General features: G+C 42.2%; 2 protein-coding genes across 4 annotated transcripts; one reads left to right on the forward strand and one right to left on the reverse strand.

Moving 5' to 3' along the window:
- Nucleotides 1–1,786: 1,786 nt before the first annotated feature.
- On the forward strand, nt 1,787–26,741 carry tfb1m (transcription factor B1, mitochondrial). Of its 3 annotated transcripts, none has more exons than XM_023401719.2 (8): nt 1,787–1,877; nt 2,879–3,025; nt 3,588–3,739; nt 3,951–4,059; nt 4,149–4,300; nt 4,773–4,892; nt 24,421–24,548; nt 25,603–26,741. In XM_023401719.2, exons 2-8 carry the CDS (start codon nt 2,893–2,895, stop codon nt 25,880–25,882), a joined length of 1,074 nt encoding a protein of 357 aa, XP_023257487.1. In that variant the 5' UTR covers nt 1,787–1,877; nt 2,879–2,892; the 3' UTR covers nt 25,883–26,741. The 3 variants fall into 3 exon arrangements, with proteins under 3 accessions (XP_023257487.1, XP_023257488.1, XP_087028898.1); XM_023401720.2 differs by having other exon boundaries at nt 4,149–4,291; XM_087172772.1 differs by having other exon boundaries at nt 1,840–1,868.
- On the reverse strand, nt 14,567–17,680 carry LOC111651702 (claudin-20). The gene is made up of 2 exons (XM_023401722.2): nt 17,326–17,680; nt 14,567–16,674 (listed from the first exon to the last, which is right to left on the reverse strand). Exon 2 carries the CDS (start codon nt 16,490–16,492, stop codon nt 15,764–15,766), a length of 729 nt encoding a protein of 242 aa, XP_023257490.1. The 5' UTR covers nt 16,493–16,674; nt 17,326–17,680; the 3' UTR covers nt 14,567–15,763.
- Nucleotides 26,742–26,904: the final 163 nt, after the last annotated feature.

The raw sequence follows: 26,904 nt of genomic DNA on the forward strand, positions 1-26,904 counted from the left end.
AAGGCTAAATTGGCCTGGAAATTACATACTCTTAAGTATTTCAGTCTTTGTTTTTCTTTTGATGTTTCAGTTATAGTGATGACTTACCATCTCAGTAATGTTAATTACTTATGTTTCATTTCCTGTTTTTGCTGATCACACACTATAGAGTTGTATTGAGGAAGTGACTCGCTGACGCCCTCCTCTGTTCAGATGGTAAAATAGTTATGCCAAACCCTCTTATAAAGCCCATTGAGTCAGGCTTCTCCGTTTAAACAAAGACATGGGACTTTGTGAGTGTATGTAACTCTTCCTTTGACATTATTGGCAAATTCCTTTGAAACTTGTATGTGTTGCTTATTACCATTTAACAATTTTAGTGATGACACCAGATATATTTGATGAGCCCAGCTCAGTTGTAATTAGATGTAATTTGTGGTTATTATCTTGTGATTCAGTGATGGTTGTTGGTTAACAAAGTTCCACACAATCTGACATGAAAATCTTACCTTTCACCTGTAGCTTGTCCAGAAAAAAAACATGTGGGGAAAAATATGCAAAAAAAACCAAAAAATGCTCAGTTTGAATGAATATCGAATAATTTTGTGAAGTAAAATAAAAGCCATAATTTCTATTTATTGTATTTTTTTCTTTAGCAGCTTTATATTAATTGTGAGATGATTACTACTGGAATGATACTCCAAGGGGTATTATGTGAAATTCTGGCTGTTTTGTGGTCTTATGGAAGCAATATGTAGTCATATTTATTAGCCTATTAAGTAAAAGACAATGACATGAGTGAGGTAAATCCATTGTGTATGAAATAGGCTATTATTGGGAGGTATAACCACTCAGAATCAAAGTTGATGAATCTTATAGTTCTTTTGATCTAGTCATGATTCTGTGGACTACATAAATAGATTTTTCCCCATCATTGTGTTTTACTAATTGAGCAAACTGTCAAGAAGGTGATTGTGCAGAAGCATCTCCATAGGAGTAGTCCCGGGATGACACTTGCCCTTCACCACCAATGTTTTTCTTTCTTCCTACTTTTGGATCTAAGATTATTCTCCCAAGGACAGCCACAGCAGGAGAGAGAGGGCTGCCACTCATCTCAAACCCTGGAGGAGAAGGGTATTTCCATCTCTAGCTGTGACACCCGTGACCCAGCACGCCCAGCGAGCCGAACTGAGAGACCACAGGGCCACATGGTTCGTTCCAAACAACAGCTGTGCATCATCCGACGTGACAAAACACTTAGACAATGAATCTCTGCCCTGCAGTGGACTGTGGGCATGCAGGCTGCTCATCAGTTTAAGCTGAGAGGTTTCAATTAATTCAACATGACAGTGAAGTCTAAAGCTGAATTTATAGCCTAATAACGATGGTGGAAGTCAAGGCATATTGTGTGTTTACAAGCCTGAGTGGACTTTATGCTCAATAATGACCCTGCCACCTCTTTTCTCATTTTCTCATTTTGTGTGTGTATGTAACATGCATTTAATTAATGCCCAGCAGTTCTGTCATCTTTTGAAGCCATTTTTAAATCCCATAGTTTCACAAGAATGCATTATGGTTTCATTTAAAGAAAAATAAATAATGTGAGTATAAGTAACATAAAATGACACAGTGGTTTGCTCGTGTTGGACTACATCAATCAAAAGTGCTTTCTGTAATTTTAAAGAAATACTTCAGTATTATCCCTGAAATGTCGCCCTCTACTGGTCGTAGCGTATCATTACATCAACATAAACCGCTTTTCAAGGGCAAAGTAATACCCCGCCTACTTCAATTTGAGTGGTTGACGTTAACATTCTCGCAGGCTCATTGGATACCCAGACGTCAATTGAATGACGAAGTAGGAAATGTTAGGGAGGAAAACGGTACTGGTGAGCAACGTGGGTTAACTCTTGTGTTATTTTCACCTTTGTGTCCTCATTGTGTCGTTTGTTGTTTGCTCTCAGTCTTTTCTTAGTTTTTAGAAACAATGTTGAAGTGTCTCACTTGAATTATGAGCTTTTTACAATGGGCTCTGCAAAGGCATTTGGACTAAAAGCTAACGCTAGCTGCAAATGCTAACAACAGTCACACAGTGTCACAGCGACACAGCTCGGTATAATGTCAAGAGTCTAAAGTGAATTGTTCAGCTTGAAATTGCAAGATTGCGTGTCAATGTCATCCCGACGTGGTGCTCATACGTTGTTACTGTATTTTGCTGCTAATTTTACTCAAGTATAAACTGTATTTATGATCATTTTAGTGTTGCTAATTAGACTGACTAATAGCAGCAGTTTAAAATGTAAAAATCTCATATGGGGACGTCCTGTCAGTGTGCACTGTAAAAGATTACTTATCCTGTATTTCATGTCTCAATCTTAGTCATTCACTTCTCTGGTAGTCTATGCCTCCACTAGATGGTGCACGTGATCCTATTATAAGACACACTAACATTGACACAGTCAGCCCATAATCACTAAGGCGTCATCTTAAGGGTAGACAATGGAAATCAATCCTATGACCTGATAAAGAGGTAATTGGAATTGATAACAGTTTGCCAGAATTGACAGGCATGTATAGCTTAAGACTATATTTTTTCCACACACTGCAACATGTGTGGAGGGAAACAGGAATGTATTTTAATTTAAAGGTTAAAATAAAGCCCACATAATCATTCTGCAGAATCACGATTGAAAAAGGAAGGCCACTCCTGACTTGAAATGTGAAAAGTAACAACTTAAGAATACTACTACTTACAGGCTGTTATTACAATTTATGCCTACCCTTTTGCCCTTTTTCATATTATTATACTTCTAAGCCTCTGAATTGCATTGCTGCTGAGGAAGCTGATCAGTCATAGTTTGTTTTTTTTTGTATGTGTGTGTATGTTTCTTTTTCACAGAGTTCACCTGAACAATGTCTGCCTCAGGGAAACTGGCATCTTTCCGTTTGCCTCCCTTGCCTACTGTAGGTGAGCTGATAAAGTTGTACAACCTGCGAGCTGAGAAACAGCTGTCCCAGAACTTTTTGCTGGACTTGAGGCTCACGGGTAAGTCCTCCTGCCTCACTCTTTCTTTTCCTTTCTTTCTTTTCCTCTGTCTGCAATGCACCAATAGCTGCTAGTTCCTTTTCTTTGTTACCGTGTCTACACTACACTATGTTTTTGTCAGTGCACTTGATTGCACAGCTCCACATAGCCTTGTTTCAAGGCATCGAAATCGACAGGCTTTTCTGTTTGGTGAGCTTGAGTCCTGCTAATGTGAATGGACCGAGTCAATTGTTTGCAGCCCCTGCAGAGCTCAAGCCTTAATATAATTATCAGTGATGCAGTGCAGGTCTGATCTGCTCTCCTGTCCTTGGGCAAGGTGACTGTTAGATTAATACATCTCATCTTCATCGCACACAGGCAGACAGATATTGCAACATCACACACTATTAATCTCAATTTAGATACCTGAGACTCTGATTAAAACACTTGATTGACGAGTATGGTGTAATTTATATGATGTATGACTTGGGTTAAGTTAGTGTATAATTCACGGATTTTATGCAAAAATGTTAATTAAATAGATTCCTGGAACTGAGTTAGTCATCTCTCTCTATCTTTTCAGACAAAATAGTGCGTCAGGCAGGAAATTTGAGGGATGCCCATGTGTGTGAGGTGGGTCCTGGTCCTGGGGGGCTGACCCGCTCCATCCTCAATGCTGGTGCGGGGGACCTGGTTGTGGTGGAGAAAGATACACGCTTCATCCCTGGGCTAAAGGTAAACTGAGCAGCTACAATGATATTGGCTTATGCACAAGGTCATTAGGTCATTCAGCAGAACAGCCTCGAACACCTTCATCTGTCAATTGCATGAAACCAGTTAATCTGTATTCAGATGTGGCATCATTAACCGCCTGCAGAGAGACTGATGACTATGTAGTACCCTTTCATTTTTCTCATATAATGTCATATCTCGTTCATTTCCACAGCTGTTGTCTGAGGCAGCACCGGGGAGGTTGAGGATTGTCCATGGGGACATACTCACTTACAGAATGGACCGAGGATTCCCAGTAAATATCTCTAAGCCATGGGAGGAAGGTGAGAAGATTAAAATTATATAAACCATTACCGTGGACAGGGTGAAATAAATGCGTATGACTAAACTGCGTGTACATGTGGCTCCACAGATCCACCAAACCTGCACATCATAGGGAATCTCCCGTTCAGCGTCTCAACCCCCCTCATCATTAAGTGGATGGAGAACATAGCCAATAGGACGGGGCCCTTCGCCTATGGACGCACCCGACTCACACTCACTTTCCAGAAAGAGGTAGCAGAGGTGCGTGAGCAGTGTTTAATGTTACTTGTGTGATGCTTTAAATTAAAACTAAATTTGAACAAAGCTTAGATATCCTTTGAATACTGAGTATGAAGTCTTAATGGGGCATTATAATTCTCTTTTGCTGTGCAATGGCGAAAGTATGAAAACATTTTGGAATGAATGGCTAATTTTATAATCATAAAAATAATATAATTCTAATTATTATTAATTATGGATTTAATTTTTTTTTTTTAATTATTATTATTTAGGCCAATCAAAATCATTGAGAGCAGGAAGTAATTATGTACGCTTAATTTTTCTATTTGTGACATATATAAACATAATTAAGGCACACTAAAATACTCTTTATACAATCTGTTTACCAGACATGTTTGGTTAATACTAAAAGCAACATCATATGATCTCAACAAAATACCTGGTCTAACTGAAAATGTTTCACAAACTTGTAGTAATTGTCCTCTCCATCCAGAGGTTGACGGCCAGCACAGGCAGCAAACAGAGGAGCCGCCTGTCCATCATGGCTCAGTATCTCTGCACTGTCCACAACTGCTTCACCATCCCTGGACGGGCCTTCGTTCCCAAACCAGAGGTAGGACTTAACTTAATGATAAGTAATATCTGTACATTAAATGCTACTATGGCAAACCGAAAAAAGGCAATCAGACAGCATGTAAAAGTTCAGTAAACCAGTTTTAACGCAGGGATTTTCATGTGTTTGTTTGTATTTGACAAACAGAACTTGTTCCTAATTTTCCACCTGGGACCAGTTTTATTAACCAGACAGTCAGACTGGAATTCTGTTTGAGGTGTGATTGTCTGTTTGGATCTAATGTTGTGCTGACTTTTGCAATGAATTGGCAAGAGTTATTCTATTGCTGTTTGTTGTAGATGTTTCTTCCCTTGTCTTCCTTTCTTCTTGTTTGCCGACACATAAAAGTTATTCAAGGTTAAGTGAGTTAAATGTTGATTTCAGTCTTCAGCACTAGTATTTTAAGAGTGGCAGATGGACACATCACTATTTCACAGTTCTTACCCCAAGATAACAGTAGGACCTTCTCACGTCTCCGAATCTCTGCTCCTCATCTGGTCCCATGTTCCCGCCAGAGTCCCTCATGATGTCACAATCACTCATCCCTCCCTCATTCTTCTTGCTTTAAGGCTTCATTAAGACAGTGTTGAATCAGTGTTGTTTCTGTTCTGTCTTTGGACCCTTTCTAGGTTGTAATGATGCCTGGTGGGTATTTCAGATGTGGCACGATCACACTGCGCCTTGTAATGAGGGCCTAGTTCTTTTTTAGGACCAATTTCTCTCTCTGCGTCTTTCAGCCCATGTGCGTGTATCAGTGGTGAAAGAAAGGCGTTCAGTCTTACATAACATGTGAATGCAAGGGGTTTTTATTTGGGGGGGGGGTAGGATTTATAGTAGGACTAGGGGGCGCATTAAAAAAATAAAAGTACTGCTACAAAATTTGAAATATCGGTGTTGGCTAATAGACAGCTCCACTGAGATATTCTTTGGGATCAGAGACACACAAGTCTTTTGAAAGACTCAGGAGCTCTCTTACATCTTTGTACAAATCAAAACATGTTTTTCTTCTCCTGAATTAAAGGATAGGTGTTAGGTGGATGTCAGGGATGGACTGTTGGTCCCTTGAAGATGTGGTGACTCTTTAGGAGACCCACTGTTGGTAAATATTTAATCTCCTGTGTGGAGTAAAATGCAGCAGAGTGAATGGGACCAGTGCTGATTGTTCATTCTCTTAGAAGAGATGGCTCCCAATGATTATTTCATCACACTCAGCTGCCTTTCCGTGCATTTTTTTTTTTTTTTACTCTTGAGTCTTATTTTTGTGTGTATATCAAACTGCAGCTTAATGGATTTCAGCATACTTGTCCGTGCTGTATACGTGCACACACATTCATGTGTTTTAACATGCATGCATTACGTATAAATGTGAACAGAGTGGACATTGCACACGCGATGAATCGGCAGCTCCCACATACCCACACAGGCGATCTATCCACGCTAAATGTTCTAATGGGCACTTGGTCGAATTGATATCATTAGGAGAGATGATGGCCGTTTGATGAGCAGGCCTCCTGCTGCTAGTGTCCTATAAAGATCAGAGAGCACATAGAGTGTGTTAATGCTATCATACTCTCTGCATTTTTCAGACCCCTTTACTAGTATGTCATGTAGTATAATTCATAAAAAGCTCTTTGGCTCTGCATTGTTTATTGGTACACACCACAGTAATTACGCAGAATTGCATGAACAATAAAAATGTCCTGGCTGATTTATGGGACAACATCATAGTGCTGATTTGAGTGGGGATTGAGGTTGTGACACACAGGAATATAGGAAATACAGAAAAAATGTTGTCATAGCATTAGTATATTAATGGATTCTGTCATGGGTGTTGATACTGTGCACTGTTTATAGTGCTCAACTGAAAAGGCAGAAGCTACTTATAAAAATGATAATGGCTACCCCCTCCCCTTTGTGGGCAGAAGTTAATTATAATGGTGGAGTAACTGCCAGATATCAAGGGTCTTTCCCTCTACATCCCTCTCTTTCTGTCTGTCTCTCAGTTTACTGCAATGTGTGTGAGTGTGCCTTTTCAGGGAGCATGTGTGACTATCCCTTATACCTATGGCCAATAAATCGGCTCAGTGGTCTGATTATTGGTATTATCTTGTTCCCTCTGAAGCTTTGGGATCACTGATTGTGTTAATGAAGAGCGATTTGTTCAAATTGAAGCACAGCCGGGCTTTCTTTTTGTCTGCTCTTGGCATGTCATTGTCATGTCTGAACCTTAGGCTGTTTTTTTTGTGTGTGGGTTAGTCATGTCTGTACTTGACTGTGTTAACTCAGTCGTGTATTGATAAAATATTTCTGCAATTATAAACATTTCCGTCAAAGAAAACGTCAGTGGTTGGTCAGTGGCTTCAGACGTCCTCCCCTTACATCACCAATGGCGACTCTCCTCGACTACAGTGAATAAAATGTGCAGCAGCAGGTGTTGTACGACACATATGGCAATTAGTAGAGTGTGAAAAACATCTGAAGTGGTTTAATACTTTGTGATTAAACAAACACTGAGTCACAAAGAGCCACGGAAAAAGCAATGAAGTTACTGAACCTTTCTGAATGGCCATGATGAGAAAATAGCATCAGCTAAAAAGCGGGGGGAAGGGGAAGTGCAGGTTGATTGGCCAGTTGATTTGAACCTATAGGAGCTGGGCAATGCAGGCTAATGAGATAATGAGAAGGGAAATGTTGAATCCATTTTACATTAGCAGCTGCTGTTGCCCATATTGACGTATGGTGGGCAGATAAGCTCTCCTCCTTGCTGTTTAATCTGTCTGTCTTGTTCCTCTTGCCCCCGAACTGCACCTCTTCTGTGTCACATTGAGTGACTGAGATTGTCCTTGAAGGTTTCTGAGAGTGGCGATTGGTTGTTTTGATGGTGTTCCCCCAGGCCCAGTGTGCCCTAGGTCTGTCCTGCTGCAGATCACACCTGCCTCCCTTTCCTTATTAGTCACTCCTCTCCTGTTAATTCTCACATAGACAGACAGATTGAGTGATCCTGAAATTGTTTCTGTCATTCACAGCTATATATATATATATATATATATGTGTGTGTGTGTGTGTGTGTGTGTGTGTGTGTGTGTGTCTTTAAGAAAGTAAACTGAGAATAGAAACAAGCTTTTGTGCTGTTGCCTTGGTTATTATACACATTTCTCATTTATATTCTGGTCAGAGGTCAAGGAGTTTTAGAGTGCACACTGCCATCAAGGCATCTGCATCTTCAACACGAACATCCCGTCATCCACATTCATCCTCACTGCCTCTTAACATCGAAAATACCTGATAATCAAAGAGTTAAGAGTGCGGGTTGACTTGCTCAAGTCTCTTTCCCTGCCTCCCTGCCTCTCTGCATCTGGGCAGAATGTGATTAAAATCAACTTCTGGGAGGACTATAAGTCGGACAATAGATGCTCCATCACGAGCAACCTGTTGTTTCTTCTGTAGTGTTTTCTAGAGGGCTCTATTTGTGCTAACAGTTCTGGTGTCATTGAAAAAGGTAATAAACAAAGGAAAGCACTGAAAAGTGGGTAGTGGGCGACAGAAAAACTAGAGAGAATTAGTAATGAGAATGGAGTGATAACTAGGTGTTGGGGGGTGACAAAAATAAAAGATGGATGGAGAGGAAACATTGGAAACTGACTAAAACCACGGTGAGATAAAAAAGAATAAAAAAATAAAGGATAGAAGAGTTATGAATTGAGTCTAAGAGAATGGAAAGGAAATGAAATTGTATTTGGACTGGATGTGATGTATGAAATGAAAGAAAAGCTGGAAGAGGACATAAACAGAGCAAAGCCTCCTCCACACAAGTACAGAGCACCAGAAGACAGATTCATGACAGAGATCGATTTGAAAGGAGAGTGAGGCATACCTCCAGCAGATGGTTGTCTGGGCCAGTCGTCAGCCCGCTCTGAGTAATGGCTGCAACAGCCATCACCCACCAACTAACTGAGCCTCACAGGAGAATAGCCCTACAGATGTTTGCCTTGTACACAATTGTCTACCAAGAGCACAGGCCAGATGAGATCAGAGCCTAAATTAAATTTGTTAATGCTGCATTAAGCATCCATTAGTCCTATGGCTGGCAGTTGTCAGGGACTGTTTGGACTTGTGCAGTAAAAATGTAGCAGATATACAGTATATATGGTATTATCAGCTGTTGATTTTTCATGTCTTTTTGGTTCTCTCTTCAGCTCAGGTGTTTATAGTATCAAAACAAGTCTATGCGTTGAAGTCAGAGGGTGTTTGAGTGTTGAATGTGACCCACCTCAGTAACTTTGTACTGCACTGGCAGGCTCAGTGATGGATATCTTCACTGTGACCTGAAGTGGCCCAGCTCTTGCCTCGACTATGAGACTGAGAATCTACTCATAGGGGCTACACTGCTTTCTCACCTCCCATCTACAGGCACACAATTTATCCAGGCCTATTCCTATCTCATAAACGGGGTCAAACATGGTATCAAGAGTATTGGGGAAAGTTATTTCAATGACTCCTGCCAGCACGGTAAACGCCTAAAGGCTTGGTCTCAATACATCACAGACCCAAGGTAAAGAAAAGCTAAAAAATACTCTCCTCCTCCTCTCTCCTTAAACAAAATGCAGAGGTTGGCAGAGTTGGCTTATGAACATCTCCAGAGATCTACTGCTCCTCCTAACAAGAAACTGTGCCGGGTTTGCTCAGAGTCAGCGTTTGGTTTAGCAGATTCAGCTCTGTTTAGTTAGTGAGCATGCCAAGAGAATATGCAGGTATTTTGAGGAATAATGCTAAAAACCCCTGGCTATATCCCAACAAAAGAAGGTCAGCTTCAAATAAACAAAAATCAAATAAAGTAAATTGCTAGTGGTGCGATGATACACTGATAACAAATGAAGTCAGTTTAAAAAGAAAAAAAAACTCAGGCAGGGAGGGATCGATCTATAAGCTATTAACTGGAGGGGTTATTTGAACGCTCTCTATCTTGACTTCATGCACGGTGATTTCATGACTTCATTTCAAGATTTTTAAAGGGGCTGAAAGTGTAGAGATTTAGTGGGTGTGTTGATTAGGCTTTATACAGGTCTAAGTGTAAAATAAATAAATAAATAAACTGACAGTTTGACAGTTTAAATGGCAGCTACATCAAGCTTTCAGTCCATGCGTGAAAGCATGCCTCTGCCTTAGCTCGTTTTTTGTGTTTCTGTGATCTCATTAATACATTTTAGTCATCTCTATCACAAGACAATAATCTCTACTGATACATCCAGACCTTTCAACCATTTAGCCTCGCTCACCTTCAGCTTACCGAATCCTCCCAGCCACGCGTCCCGCCCCGTGCTCCAAGCTGAAATATTAAAGGGCCTCCTTTGAACTGTCAGAGTGTATTGTTTTCCTACAAGCTCTCCTTTTGTCATCTCCATAGCTTTTATTGCCTTCCTCAGCAGTTTACTGCGCAGCCAAGGTCGTTGCTGTTATTCCCCAGCCTCACATGTGCACTGGAACCAGAGGGGAGCAGCTCCAACAAAGGAAGGTCATTCTCCGTCATCGTTGATGACCGCATTATATCTTCAGTATGAACCTTCATGAGCATAACAGCTGTCCAGAACAAAGAGCTGCACATTAAGTATGGTGACATGCTAGAGTGATTTGGGTGTTTGCATTCTAAGCGACGTGGTGATCGTTAATGGAGTTTTGGTGAGCGATGACATGATAGTTCCTTAACATGCTCAGATATCTGTCTCGCTCTTTGTGTCTGCCAGCACGACTGGCGGAGTGCGTGAGCGTTTCTGTGAGCAGTCAACGTTTCATTGTCTCCCACATCTGCCGTTTCTTTTTCTTTGGTTGATTTTTGGAAAGGTTATTTACTGGTCGATAAGGTCAGTAAAATAATCTGCGAATTTCACAAGGCAGGGGAGTTCAAAGGAAAGCCCGACGCATGATTAACCCCTGCCTCAAATTGACAAGCGCTCACCTCCTCTCATCTAAGCTCACATTCCAGATCTGTCATAGCGGGAACTCGGGGTGAAAGCCTTTGATGGAAAATGTAGGTTAAATACACAGAGGAGCAGATCTTATTAGCGTTTCCCCACGAGAGGAGTAGTTATTTGATCTGCACTCTTGTTGCATAACCAAGAGGAGTGGGAGAATGAGCAAGAGCCTTAAATAATCCATGTTTGTTTCAGGAAAGCACATTCTCACTCAGCTGATGTCAATGAGGGTCCAATCAGCTGTAATGAGAGCTCTGATTCTCTTGGAAAGTAACTATTTAAGAAGTGCTGCATTTGAACTGTAAAGGCTTATGTCACAGATATAAAGATATAGAATTTACTGTATGGTATTTTCATTTGAAACAAGCTCTGGTTAAGACTATAAACATCTTCACACAGTAAGTTAATAAATTATACTTATTCAGAACCATGCAAAGTTGTTTTGGCAGAGGCAACACCAATTTGATGAAACCTATGTGATTGTTGAGCAACAAAAATAATCACCAAGTATTTTGATCCATTAGATATCATTTTTCAAGCAAAAATGCCAAATCTTCCCTAGTTCCAAAATCAGTATATCTGGGTTTTGGTGTGTTTGTTGGACAAAACAACAGTTGGTCATTTGATGATATCAGCTTGAACTTTAGAAAATGTGTTGGGCACTTTTCACTATAATCTGACATTTTACAGACCACAAAAGAAAGGATGAACCATGAAAATAATCAGATTAATCAATTATGAAAATAATTGTTAGCTTCAGCCCAAGACTAATCTGCAGATTATCTTTTTGATTAGTGTTTTGTCCATAAAATGCCAGAATATAGTGGAAAAAAAGACCATCATATTTCCTGTTTCCTTCAGATTTCATGTTTTATCCAACCATCTGTCCAAGCCAAAAATATTTTCAGCACAATATCCTATTTGAAAAGATGGAATCAGGGTGTTTCATTTTTTTTTTAAATAAATAAAGACTGAAAGAATTAATTATTAATGAAAATTGTTGCAGATTAATTTTTGGTCAGCTGACTCATAGTTTCAGCTCAATTTCAATATTTACTCTCAACTAATTTCTGGTATTTATGTCCAGTTTGATTTTTTTGATTATTGTTACTTACTTGCAGTTGTCATTTATTTGGCTCCATGAGAATGTTTACACACTCTGATAAACAAAATTTTAAATGAATATAATTTTTCATGGTCATCATTTATTATATTTAAATGGTTTAACTAAAATAGACTAATGGAATCCTTCAGCTGTTCCCTTCTATGCCCATTTAATTGCATATCATCAGCAGCTACTTTACATGTTGCCAGTTAACTCATGACTTAAACCGGACGACTGAGATAACTCCCATTCCCTTAAGCTCCCATGGGTGCTGTTATTATTTCATTCATGTATTCTCTAATGCTGTCGTCTGAGTAAGGAATGACAGGACCGGGCTGGGTGTGGTATTAAAAGAGTCCCTTTTTCAAAACCCATTTGCACATAGTAATGTTTTATGGATGCCCATTTCAGTTGGACTGGATCTGCTGTATTTGTGGGTGCTGCGTATGAGCAGCCGGTCTGCCCACACTCAGCACAGCCTGCTCAACACAACAAGCTCTTTTATTTGGCAGGAAGATGAACGCTATCTCCGTCCTTATCAGCCACACATAAAAGCACACAACAGACTACATACAGTAGGCATGTTGCTTTCACAAAATAGTTTTATTGGTAAAAAATAGAACTACTCGCACAAGCACATTGAGACAACTGTATCAGAACTTGTGAACTGTTCATCATCACAAATATGCTCTGGCAAAGTAAGAAGTGCTAAAGCATCCACAAAAATAAGCTGCGGTTATCAAAATGATAAATCAATGTTTGTTACAGTATATGCAGGAGAGTTGTAACTCTTTAGACTTTTAGGACCTAGTCACTTTGCACTCTGGCCATTTATAAGCTAATGAAATTGCGTGCTGATGATCAAGCTACACAGCCACAAAAAAAGAGAAATCGTGTAACTCCTATTTCCCCGCTGAATCTTATCAGGCAGAAATCGTTCCCTTTTCTTTTTTTCTTTTTTTCCAGAGTGCCAGTTGTGTTATGTATTTGTCCTGGTCCAAGGAGCTTGGATTGCTCAGCCATTTGAATCAAACTGCTGTCAAATAAAGTAACACAAGTAAAGGTGCACTGAGTAGTCTTCTTATAAAGAAGATATGGTATGAACATGGTATTGTATCTTATATTGAAACAATCTGAGGGGATTCTGATCCCTCAGTAAAAACAAACACCTTTAAAAGCTTAGATACTTGAGTTCAGTTGTCACCGACCTACAGTGAACCAGAATTTCTGACACAAATGCATTTTTTTCTTTCATTTATAAAATACCACACTCATGTCTTCCCAATGAAACTCTCATGCCCAGTGAAGTCTTGCTGTGCTTTGAGAAATGAGGAATAAAGAGGATTTAAAATAACCCTCGAAAGCTGCACTGGACTGTACACAAGCATCTAGTCGACTTGAGACTTAGTCTGGCAGAACAAATCACAAATCCATAAAACATTTGTTAATGTATAATTCATGTACAAACAACGCAATAAAAAAATAAACAGAAAGAACTCCAGATAGTATTAAAACGTGTCATCATGAGACGATTTGGCACATTCTCGAAACACATCGTGTCAGTATTAGTTGATGACATGGCACATTCTTTACTTTGTTTATTGCATTGGTTATGGTGCCTGGGCAGTGAGTCTTTGTCAGGAGGCCAGTTCTGTCGGCTAAAGTCTGTGCTGAGCAAGATGGCTAACTCAGGGTGGGGTAGAAAGCTGACCCCAGAGGGCTGCCAGTACCGGCAGTAGTGCCCACAGAGATGCCCATGGCGTGCCGGCAGCAGCCTGCAGGTGGCGAGCTGGACTTGGCCATCTGCTCTCCCCCAGGAAGCTGCATGTTTATGAGAGAGAAGGAGGGAATGTGCACTCCTATACATCACTGCCAAGGCCTGTCTCGAGCACGAAAACAATATTCCTCCGATATCCTTCCCTCAGAAAAAAGTAGACACACTCTGGAACATGAGCGTTTAAAAGCGGAACAGTGCTGCTGACATATGAGTTAGGTGGGAGTTTTGTTTATGTGTGCCTTGCATGTATGTGTGTTGGGCAGCCATGCTTTCAACATGCATCAGCGTTCACTTGTCAGCGATCACATCCATGTGACATGTGACACAAGCAGGACAGGGAGAGGGTAAAAAAAAGATTAGACTGACAGGTAGAGAACAGAGGAATGGTGGCATAGTCAAGTGGCCGCAATTTAAGACACTGAGACCTGCAGGTGCAGACTGCTAGCGTATGCGCAATGCTGACGCACTTGGAAAACAAGTCACATATGGAGAATGACTCAAACCTTTTTTAGTTGCCTGCCACACAGCTACCCAGTCCACCATGACTCAAGGAGGTTCTCCCTCTCTGCTTCATTTTTGCCTCTCTGCCACCGCACCATTAAACAGCTGCTTGCCCCTGTGAGACTACTTGCATGGTATAAACACCATAACAGTGGGCAGCAAAAAAAGAGCATTTTCCAAAGCTCTCTGACCACGTAACAGGGATGCTGCTTCATGTCACTGGCTAATAAAGGGGATTAGTGAAAGTAGTGTGAGCAGAGGCTCTGATTAAAGCTTTTGGAACCATGGCGAGAGAAAGAGACGCCCCCGCCCCCCCCCCCCACAAAACAATTTGAAATCACTGACTGACATGCACGTACCCTCAGACAATAAAGATATTTGAATGCCGAATTCTGTTTCCATGGCAGTGTGGAGGAGGATGACAGGAGTGAAAAGCACATGCAAAAAGCCGGCGTGTCTGAGTGTTTACTCTGTACACAAAGACACACAAGAGCATGTGTAAGTGTGTGGGTGTGCATGTCTGAGGGCGTGCAAGAATGGATTGGGATGGGTAGCTGCTACTTACAGGCAGAATGTTATTGTCTGGATGAAAATATGAAAACAGCACATCAGATAGTCCGCTCTGCTGAAGGATTGAATCTATCAATTTTCTCTCCATCTCTCTCATATTTCCACCTGCAGAGAGTGAAGCAGGCATCTGTTTGTCTGAATTTTCAGTCTCAAATCCAGCCCAGCAGCCCACATCTATTCCTCCTGACAGTCCTCTTTGAACAGTTACAGCAGGGTAATGTTTCTACAGCTTTTCAGGCACAGGCATTGTGTGGCTATGTCTCAGTCTTCTACCAAGCATTCCGCTGTATTAATACACAGACAGGCTCCACACAGCATGCTTTAGAGGCAAAATATCAACATCATTCTAGTAGCTAACAAAAATAAGACCATTTATTTCAATCAATTCCACGTAGCATTCTAGTGGATAAGAATACGAAAAACTACAATGGCTTGCTATGAGAGGACTTCCACCTACTGCTCTCAGGCATTATGTTGCCTATTTTGTCAAATGGGAGTGTACAGAACGATTGTAAATAGCAGCTAAATGATTGCTTTTTTTCTTCCAATTCAAACCTTTGGCGATGAAAAAAAATCTATTCGGAAGCCTTCCTTATTTGCTTAATCCGTTCCCCAGGGAACTCTTTCTGTGATTTACTGATGAAGGATGTCTGCATTTGGTTAGCGGCTTCCTTCGATTCTGCAGCACCTTATCCTAGCTCCTTACACATTCACACTGTTTGTTCCAAGGCGCTGCTTAGGGAATACCTCCACTGCTTGTGCTTGCAAAACAGAAAAAAGAAGAAGCGCCAGATAGAAGAGAAGGGGAAAATGAATTCAAAGTTGTTGCCCTCCTCCCTCATTTTTTCTCCACCTCTATCTAGAGTAGAGCCCAGTATGTAGCAGAAGCCGTGATGGTCTCCCCTCAGGCTCATCTCCCTTTAGCTGTAGCGTACACAGCACTGTTTTATTACACATAGTCCTGGAGGCTGTAGCCAGTCTTATTGTCTAATGGGGAGAGAGAGCAGTACTGGTGCTGGAGCTCCTGCTGCTGCTGGAGCAGCTGTTGCTGCTGCTGCTGGAGCAGCAATTTGTCAGGGGGAGGGAGCAGGACCAGGTCCTGGGGGCCATGCCTCTTCCCTGAGCAGGACATACAGAAGATGGACCCCCCAACGAAGAGGAATCCTGCTGAAACAAAGGCAACATACACAGCACCCCCAGGCTCAAACTTATTGCTTTCGGGCACACTGGAGTCCAGGAAGTTGGTGATTACCTCGTTGGTAAACCAGGAAGCAGGCACCAGACACAGAAAGCCTGCTGCGACAAAGCAGCCACCACTGGCAATTGCAGCGTGCCGCTTGGAGCGCCGTCCACCCCCCCATCGTGTGCATTTTAGTCCCAGCGATGCAAGGCAGAGGCCCATGGCAGCCAGTACGCAGCACAGCACCATGGTGGTGCGTGCGGTCTGCAAGTACGCAGGTAGTGAGAGCACCGAATACTTAAGTGTGCAACTGAACATGCCTGTGCTATACCATGTGCAGTCCATCCACAGTCCCTGCATCTGGGAGATTGCTGTGATGATGTTGGAGCCCACATCTGCGCTGACCTTCCAGTTGGGCAGCACAGTGGCCACCATAGCACCCATGATGCCCAACAGCGCTAAGACAAATCCAAATATCTGCATGCCCGTGGATGCCATGCTCCTTTTAAAAGTCGATGCTGCTGCCGCCTCAGCCCTTGTCCTCGCCTGGCAGCATTCACCCAGCGCCAGCCAGGCTCGTCAACCCCACTGCCCAGCCGCCTCTCTCCCCTCCCTTGGTGATGTGCCAGCTGCCAGTCAGATCCCCGGTTCCTCAGTTCTTCAGCTGCAGCTCCACTGGACTGGAGGAGAGAGACAGAAATAAGAAATTGAACTGAGTGGGTCTCCTCGCACTCCCCCTTCTCTCTTCCCTCATTCACCTCACACAAGCACAGACTTTTTCTGGCTGGAAACAAAGGACAGCATGAAGCGTGAGCTGTAAGAGCCGGCTCTGGCTGACTGTAGGTAAGCAAAACACTGGGGGTTGTTGTGCATGTGTGCATTTTCTATGTGCTGCCTTCTCCTTTTTCCTTTAAGGCGCCCCATAGAGCTGTTATTGGAGAGGGAGAAATGAGTTTGTGGTATTTGCAATGCTCAATAGCTATGTGGACTTAAAGCTGCAGCGCCCTCACCCCATTCATATACTGTATATTCTACCACTTTCAGTTCAGTGCTGTTTACCTAATGAACTAAGCCTGCCTTTTTAACAGCTATACAGGGTTATCTTCGGGTAAAATGTAAGTTATAATATAGACAGCCGCTAGAATTAAACTTGAGAATGTACAGTTCTTTTTTTATTATTATTTTGTCGGACTTTCTAGCATTGTCTTTCCCATCGAACTAAATAAATCGTTCCAGCTTTAAATAAATAACCTCGAAGCTCAGTCTAATTGTTTGCTGTTGTTATATAGTCCAAGGTGGGGAAAAAAAGCGATGCTGAAATAATCCCTTACCCTGGCTGGTGCAGAGCTGGCGCTGAGGCGTCACGTTGTTCGCAGTGATTCCTGTAAACACACACAGTGAAACACTGAAAGACAGTAGGCTGGTGAGGGGGCGAGGAGGAGATTTCAGCCCGGAACACGGATCCATTCAAGCCATCCATTTCCTTAGCAACAGTGTGTGAGAGGACATCCCAGCTCTACAGACCACACAGGCTCGGCTGGAGCCCGGGAGAAATAACCATAGCGCGCTCGCTCCCTCTCTTTCTCTCCCTCTCCCTAGCGCTCTCTCCTCTCCTCTCCTCGCCGGTGTGTGTGTGTGTGTGTGTGTGTGTGTGTGTGTGTGTGTGTGTGTGTGTGTGTGTGTGTGTGTGTGTTGGAGAACAGCAGTCTCTGCCTCACAACCTCAACTTCAAAAACATCAGTTTTGTGGGAGTTAGCTAAAGGGACAGGTAGCTACAGTGAGCTACCTCTCATGTCAAACAGCACTTTAACGAAGGCTTTAAGAGTCAGTTCATCCAGACTGCAAAAACATGTTGGCACCTACCTCCACAGGTTTATATGCAGGAAGTTTTCGTTTTATTTGCCCAGGTTTTTCATCGGTAGCCTAAATGTAAATTGTACAAATTTCAGCGGGGATTTGTCTCCAGAAACAGAACAGTTTCATCCGATGTACTTTCCCCAAAAAAGTAGTTCCTATGACATTTATTTACATATTATTCCGCATGGTGATATGTAACTATTTAACCTTTCTTATTGTTAACTATGTATGTTACCAAACTACTCACTGTTTTCACAGTCAGCTTGCGATTATATTTAAGTTAAATTAAGTTGTGTTAAAATTGTGCAGTTTCTACAGGGCGCTGTAAACAAAGTTTAATACCTGTAAAATCTGTAAAGAATTTTTTTTTTTTTTTTTTAATGTACCATTGCATAATTTTATATCAAATAAACTGAACTAAAAGTGACAAAAAATATAACATAATCAGGTTTCACAGAATGGTGTTTGTTGCTCATATAGCTGTAGGGAGTGACATTATTTGTCTCCTCTGGATGTAGATAACTCTTCTTGCTATGTAATGTGAGCTACCTAAAGAACTACATTTAAATCCACCCCTTTCCTGAATTGAGTTGCTCAGTTATCATGCATGCAGTGCTGCAGTTGTTTAAAGATAAGAAATTGGCAAGATGCACAGTCTAGATAAGATTTCCAAACATAGCCCCACTACACAACTGGGAAGGGTAATCAAATTAAGTCAGAAGAAGAAAAGCTGCTATCTTTATGACCAGATTGTGTTCTGCAAAGATTTGTTTGTTTATGTGTCGGTCCAGAGGCCATAGGAGCATGTGTACCCCACCATGTCAAAACTGACCCTCCCTGGGGCATCATCTTCATCAGGCGTCAGTCAGCAGGAGGCTAAAATTCACAGCTGCTACCCTGTCTTTGCCTCTCTTCCCTCTCCTCTCTGTAGAGGACATACAAAACAAGGGTGGGAGTGGCTAGGACGGCCTTGATTCATGAATGACAAAGAGGACAAAATGAGAGGGGGGGGGGGGAATCAGACGGGGCTAATACACCTGATAACCTTGGAAACGCAGATGTGTGTTGCTATTATTTTGCTGCATGGGCAAATCAGCAAAACGAGCCAGCTGTGGGAAATTATTTTGCCTATTCCCCCACTTATAGTGTAACAACCAGGCATTGACCACATTGTTGTGTAGCCATGACATATAGATAGGTTGGTAGCAATTGATTTGTTTAGCTATTGATTTGTTTGTTTAATATGGCCCAGTGCTCTCTCCAGCCTCTAATGTTTTTCTGGTAAACTACCCCTAAGAGGCCCCTTTTCTTAAAATGAGATTTGGCCGGCATGCGGAGATGATACACACCACACTACCTCCAGTGTGATGTTGGTGTCGACCTTCAGCACTACATTCTCAGAGCTCTTTGTCGGATACCACCGCAGCAGGTAGAGAGAAATTTCCGGTTTTCTGCAGACACACTACAGTATGCCGTGTGTGACCTGTCTCCTTGTTACCTGTGAGATCCTAAGTGCTGATGCTGGTGTTGTTCTGTGGGGAGTAAGATAAATAAATAAACAGATTACAGAGGGAATGGGTGAAAGGAAGAGAAAAAAGATGGAAGGTGAGAAGTGCAAAACACAGTTAACATACACCCGGTGAGTGCAGATGTGTGACACTGTGATGTGTGAAGATATTGCAGCCTATTATAAGCGAGGTCCCCTTTTATTTTATCACCTCGCCGCAGAGCTCTCTAGCCTTTCTGCAGCGTAGCTCTGAGGCACAGCCGGACCAACCACGCTCTCTTTTGCCCACATCAGGGTCTTTTATCGTTCAATTTGCATTTTCCCCTTTTATGTCCTCCCTTGCGTAATTGGTTTTCGTGGCCATCGTCTTGCAAAGGCTGTTTGTTCACAGCGGCGATGCAAGGTGTCGTGTGATAGCTGTGATGTCGCTGTCAATGCAATCTTGTTGTGGGGAAGGGCCCGGGTCCAGTTTCACCATACATAATAGGTGTAAACCTGTCCAAGACGAAACACTTGTGACATGTTGTGAAATTACCGGCATTGGCTTGATTAAAGAGTCTCTTCAGCTTACTCCATTAAGACTGACTCCCAAGTGAAATATGTGGAATGGCATTTATAAGTTTTTAAATATCACATCAAAACTATTTTTCCCATGTTGCCCTTGTTCGCTGTTCTGCTGGTCCCGTACAATTCACATTTTTGGCTGAAATTCAAGCTTTTCTATGACGAAAGCATCTCTCCAAGGAGATGATCTTGTCAAAGACCAGGGCCATGGGTGATTTCATGGGAAGTACACCAAAGCCCTTCCTCCCTAAACCCCTCAAGCAACATCAGTATATTCAGTGGCATTGACTGCTGCCTTCTCCTCTGAGAGGCTGTCTCCCTCCACTGATGTAATGGAGGTTGTCTTCTCAAGGTATTGTCATGATTAATGCAACTCTTCTTCCTTTGGTTCCAGGATCTCGGTGAGCTTTTCTCTCTTGTATTCCCTGGCTGTATATAGCTTCCATCCCCCTGTTCTTTCTCAGAACCTGCCATTATGTAAGCGCAAGTGTTGGTAGTTCAGGTAGCGCAGTGGCTGGTGCCCCAGGGCCCCTGCCATCTCATCTTGGTTACGCTTAGAGGGACATGACAAATTACTGCTCACACGCCATTGGGCAAGAACTCACCAAGAAAGAGACATTGGACGTGGAAATGAGGAAAGTGGAGCTGGAGAACCACAGGACAAAGCTGGAATAATAGAGTTCCCTGCTGAGGTTTAGGAAGGTCAAACGCATGAAATATGGTAATGCACAAGTGTGTTAAGATGGATGTGTGACTACTGTGCTGAAGTGGGTCAGAAAAGGTCCTGAGCTGCGGACAAAAGCTGATGTGTGACTTTTCGATAGAGATCTGTCATATTTTGCCCTTTTCAAATGCTCTACCAGGGCATTCAGCAATGTAAGACTTTCTCTGTTACAGTAGAATATTTTTGGTATACCATATGCAAGAGGGGAAGGAGGTTCAAAGTCTATGTAAATGTTTGAAGTCTTTGTTTTCAAAAGCTCTGGTCAAATTAGCCAGATTGAGAGAGTCGCAGCAAGAGGAATTTTCATGAGCTTGTGTATAGATCCTTACATAACAATCTAATTTAGAGGCCAAATTAGTGGTAATGATTCACTTGTTTTTCCCCTGCTAAATATGATTGCTTGCTCAAGCCTACAAAAAATGATTACCATCAGAGCATTTCCAGCCTCTGTCTGCTTTGTGTGTAAGATTTCCTACTGCCACTCTTGTAAAGAAAAGGGTAGCGGGGTGAGGGATAGAAGTCTTTGCCAGCGGGGGGGAGAGATATTAAGCTTGTCAGATAGTGTCAATAAGTGAGTCTGCTACCCCAGTTCAGGATCTGCCCCAGCAGATGCAGAGTATTTTAAGAGTTTTGGGGGGAGGGGGGGTGAAGGCATGTTCATAGCACCTCAGTGGAGGGGCCCAAGTGACAACGTGTGATTTAAGATGGAGTTTCCTTGCATGTTGAGGTTATCAGGGGGAGGATTAATGGCAGGGAGCAGGATATATTACAGTGGCGCTATCTAGTGAAGCCGTGTAGCAAGGCCATACATATATCATAACAGCAAAGTGACTTGGACAAGCTGATGGCTGAAATGCCGCTGCCTGTATAGTCCCAATATCGACTTTTCCCCATGCTCCTCTCTTAAATCATGAAGTGCGGAATATAAATGGCCTAATTATTCCAGCAGAGAGTGAAATTAAAGGCATTCCTTTTTATTGCGTCTTCCTAACAGATGGTGGTCTGATCTTGCATCAACCAAAGCACTGATAGAAACTGTTTGAAAATGCAGATAGAAGATCCTGACCAAAATCCTTACATGTTGATGTGACAGGACTTGATTCTCATAATACAAGCCTCAGTTCCAAACCAAATGATGCAGCCATAGCTCTCGATGCCCTTGACAACACCTGCCACGTGGGCTTTGTATTTAAAATGCATCATCTGAACTAAAAGGGTTAGTGTATTAATAATAGACTCATCAAGATGAAGCCAAGGCCATTACTGACACTAGAAATAAACCATGAAGTCATCATTCAATGTTAGACTGTGTTAAATATGACAAAAATCAACATTAAAATTAAACATCAGGTTTTCTTAACAGCTGTATACTACATGCACTCACCGCTTCTGTTCATAACATCCTTCCATCCTGCCTCCATGTCGATCCATGTAATGCTGAACCCAGGAGTTTGAAGCTTTCCCTGCACTATAATTGCACATAGCTTTCAGGGCTGAAGAGACAAACAGTCTCCACCACTGCCATCCCATTAAACACCACTGCGGCAGAAAACTCGGCAGCAGTCAGGCATCTCTGGACTACACAGGGATCTATAGATCTGATAAGAGATAGTGCTGCGGTTTACAAGTGCTCCCGAGCGCTACCTCAGTTGTTCACAGAAAAGCGGAATCTAAACAGCTCATTAGAAATCCTTTGCGCGCCCTTGGACCACTTCAGATTTCCCCCCCTAATTATCGACGCCAGCCCTTAGCCTAGAAAATGCAAAAGGAAGCTGTGAATGAGAGTGAGTCACACAATCCAGAAATACAAGCTTCAAGGATGCATGAGGAGCTCCGCAGGGCATGTAGCCTCAACAGGAGGGCTGTTGAGCTGAATTAGATGTCCTTTTATTTTACCCCCATGTATGTGTTTGTGAGTATGAGGGGAGCATGTCTGCCAGTATGTGTTTTTTGCACGTTTGTCTTGTCTTTAAATGTTAAGGCGGGATGCTATATGTAATTTCCTTTCATGCACCTGCATCCTTGATTCCTTTGAACACCCCATTCCACTTCCAAGTCACAGATACTTTTCCATTCAGATGTGAGCTACATACAGATGTTTGTTATTTTTTTCTTACTATATAAAGAGTCTTTGAGTATCTTGAAAAGCCAAAAAGCACTTAAGGGCAATGAAATGTATTATTATTACAAATAACACCGCTGATGTTTCTCCTTGGAGTGCCATTGTCAGACCGCTCTGCCAGTCAAGAGTACAGTCCCTCACAGTGCCCCCCCACTGGGGAAGTAACGCTATTACCAACTATGGAAAGACAGACAGGCCGATGTCTGGCTGTGCCATTCGTCCACACACAGTGGAGTAGGACTCTGATTGTGCTGCACCCTTTTAAGCTATAACTTGCAGGGCTAAAGGCCATCATGTGCAACAGCCTTGACAGATAATGTTCCACAGACGCACAGATCTAGAGATTCAGAAATGTTCTTTTAATGTATTTTGGTGTTCAGCAGATAAAGAGAGCAGATGATCCTTTACAGGAAGCAGCCGAGGAGAGAACATGTGGATGTATATGTGCTTGAAAGTTAAAGAGGGAGTGATCTGAGAGTGAGAAAGCAAGGCTCTGCTGAGTCTGGCACGATTACTTCAACAGTGTGTCATGTCAGCTTAGTGCTGACACACGAAGGATCGGGAGGCAGCAGCTAGCGAGGAACTGAAGCCAAGGTCTCCAGCCACACCATCACCACCACCGCTACCACCAGTTTCTGTTGTAGTTCAGTGACTCCCAACCAGGGGCAAGGGGGTAGAGTAGCTCAACTATTTTGAAAAATAAATGTTTATTATTGCTTTATATAATTGATAGTGATTTACAGTCAATTAAAATAGATGACCACATTTGGAACATGTTAGATGTTGTCGAAGAGGTATTTGACAGGGTTGTGGGGGCACAACACACTACAAATATTCTAATACTAATGAGGACTAGTTCTGATAAGGTGACCTTCAAAAAGCTACATCTCTTACACCCACTTATCATAAATATAGCTGAGCTTTACAAAGCATGGATTCTAGTGGGAATAGTTTTTCCATTAGTTCTTTTCACGTTTTCTTTTTTTCAGCAGGAGTTGAAAAAAAGAATTAATCATAGTACATGTGTCCACTGAGTCTCCCATAAAGCAGGATATGAGCTCTGTGGCTGCCTAACGTACCCATCGCCGGATCTGTATACAGTATGTTTATGCTCCATTGGTTTCACCCTCAGTGGAAATGGTACGGCCAGATAGACAAAGACAGTGGGATGAAGAGAAGAGTGCTACAGTGAGTCAGGCTCGTAGGTATTAAGTAACTCAGTGGTGATGCAGTGACAGGATGAGAGGCAGGAAAGAAAGACAGAGGCTCAGTTTCTATGGTCCATCGCACAGGTGTTACTGTGGCAACTGGAACGGGCTCGCCAGCCAGCCAGTCAGCCTTGCTGCGTCATCTTATTTTCTGCCTTTCCTCTTTTCTTTTATCCCAGTGTGTTGATCCCTCTACCTCTCTCTCTCTCTCTCTATCTGTCTTTCCCCTTTGTATCGGTCTTGCCATTTGTCAGGCAACCTTTCGCTCCAGCATTTTTCTTCACACTTTGCATTCTCCTTTTTCTTCTCACACCGACTTGCTCTTTCTTGACATTTTTTTTTTTTCTACATTCACATGAGTACATTCTTTGCAATCTAGTATTGACCCTGCTGTTTGGATTCCTCTTGCTGTGTGTGTGTGTGTGTGTGTGTGTGTGTGTGTAGGTGGACGTGGGAGTGGTTCACTTCACCCCTCTGGTTCAGCCCCAGATTCAGCAGCCCTTCAAGCTGGTGGAGAGAGTCGTAAGAAACATATTCCAGTTCCGCAGGAAGTACTGCCATAAAGGAGTAGAGTAAGCACGATTATACAACTTGATGTAGCTTATAAAGCATCTTTTCTCTCTCTCTGTCTCTCTCTCCCTCTCTCTCTGTCTCGCTCTCTCTCTCTCTCTCCCATTTTTACTTTTTAATCTTGTCTCATGCTCATCTGTCATTCTCTCCTCTACATTTTTCATTCTCTGTTTTCTGACAGCAGCATCTTCATCTCATCATTAATTACAATGGTTTTTGATTTGCTTTCCTTACTTGCACACACACCAACAAATTCCAACAAATGAAGACAGAACTTTTGAGGATCTCTGTAACCATATTTTGAAAAGCGGAGCACCCTCTGAGCTCTGTTGAAAACCACTAGCAACAAACCCACACGCCCACATGTGCACGCTGCCCATCGCCCCCATGTCGGTTAGGAAAGTGCATGTGGGCCCAGATAACAAAAGAACACTGGCTGCGCGAAAGAGAACAGCAATTATGAGTCATTGAGGTGGCACAGGAAGACGAGGCAGCATATTTTATGTAACTGCAGTGGGTTGGCGGCATCAGAACCAAATTGGAGAGGAGGCACCAGCGGTGAAGCGCTTAAAAAGCATCTGTACTGCGGAGTGTGTGGAGCTTGCTACCGCTCATTAACCTGCAGAAGAATACAGAAGAACATCTTAGGCAGGGCAATGTCTTTAAAAATAAATGGCTACCTCTCTGTATTGAATGTTCTGGAGAGCTTTTGATGGTGAGAGCCAGTAAAATGAATGGAAATTTATTGATTTAAATTATAGCTGCACTCTTTACTTTAGAGAAATTTGTGTCTGAGAGAGTGGAAGTTTTGTGTCAATGTCTAACATCCCTTGATGTTGCATGGTAGTGGAACAAATTAACAATTCATGAGCAGCTCTAGCCCTTTTGTGTGATTTCAATTAACTTCACAGATTTGAAATAATTGCTGAGGGATAATTTCTTTCTGTTTGAACTTTATAATGCCATTAAACTTGCATGATTGTTAAGATATCAAAGAGACCTGAGTGTAGGAATCTATACTATCATTTCTTCTGTTCTTCTCTTTTTCCCTCCCAGAAAGTTGTTCCCGGCGGCGTGTCGTATTGAGCTGACACAGGAGATGATGCAGAAGGCAGATGTGGACCCCACTCTGCGCCCTACAGAACTCACTTTACCGCAATTCAGAGCTTTAGTGAATGCCTACGCTCATCTCTGTGCCTATGAACCCAGTCTCCTCAGCTATGAGTACAGAGAGGAGCTCAGAATGAAGCACCTTGAAAGTCAAGGAAAAACACCAATGGACACACATATGGAGAAGTCAACCAGCACACCACCAAGCCCTCTGCAGCCGTGCTGAAAAAAAGAAACCAAGAGAATCCCACTAATAGTCTCTGTTAGCACAGGGAGACAACAGACTGCTCTTAGCTTTGACATTTCCACCTGGCATAAGCATGCATTTTTACAACATTTTTCCCTGTGCTCAGGGAGCAATAGTTACCTATTGGTATACATGCAATCCTGGGACAGAGACAAGAACCAGAAGGCACATAAAGAATCCTGAGTGGATTGGAGCAGCTCCAAACCCTTGTTCCAAGATGGGAAAACTCAGAGTAGAGTTGTGTGTTTTTGGCAGAGTAAAGAAAGCATGCTAGTTACCCACAATAGCTTTTTAAGAGTGAATGTCTCTTTATGTCCCAGTTCTTATTCAGATCCAGCTCTCATAACACCTTGTCCTGTGGGACCTGAAAGAAACATCAGTGTTTTCAGGGTGATTTAGAGAAGGAGAACAACATGGCAGCACCATATCCAGGCCAATTTTTCCTTTCGTTTTGTACTGTATTGCTTAGTCACTTGGGAGACAGAGCTTAAAAGGGGGGGGGGGTGCTGGGAATTTGTTAGCTCAAGAAAAGCTTTTGTTGTATTAAAGGAAGAGGACTCCTATTAAAATAATCTTTGTTTAAACAACCTGGCAATCTTGTATTGTATGTTAATGTCTGAGTAATATTATGTGTTACTAAAGATGTTCATCTAAACACTCTGGATTCAAAAGTTTTGGCTGTGCAAGTGGTAGATGAGACTAATGATAGACCTTAACCATTTTTAAAAAGAATGAGTCAGAAATTCTGATAGGTATCAATGGAGGTTTGTCACATTTCATGTACAGAATACAACATATATGACATGTATCTTAAATAAACAAGATTTTATATCATCAAGTGTTGTTATGTTTGATATTTGAATGAGAGAACAGATTATCACCAGCAGAATGTGGGAGGGCTGTTTCCTGCCAGTGTGGCAGATGGTATGCTACGGTTTACTTGCCAGAGGCAGAATTCACTCAGTTTTGATGATCGGTGGATGATAAGCTGCAACCACAAT

The sequence above is a fragment of the Seriola lalandi genome, unplaced genomic scaffold (assembly GCF_002814215.2).
Source record: "Seriola lalandi dorsalis isolate HSWRI2012SDOR001 ecotype SW California unplaced genomic scaffold, Sedor1 jcf7180002053728, whole genome shotgun sequence".
NCBI lineage: Eukaryota > Metazoa > Chordata > Actinopteri > Carangiformes > Carangidae > Seriola > Seriola lalandi.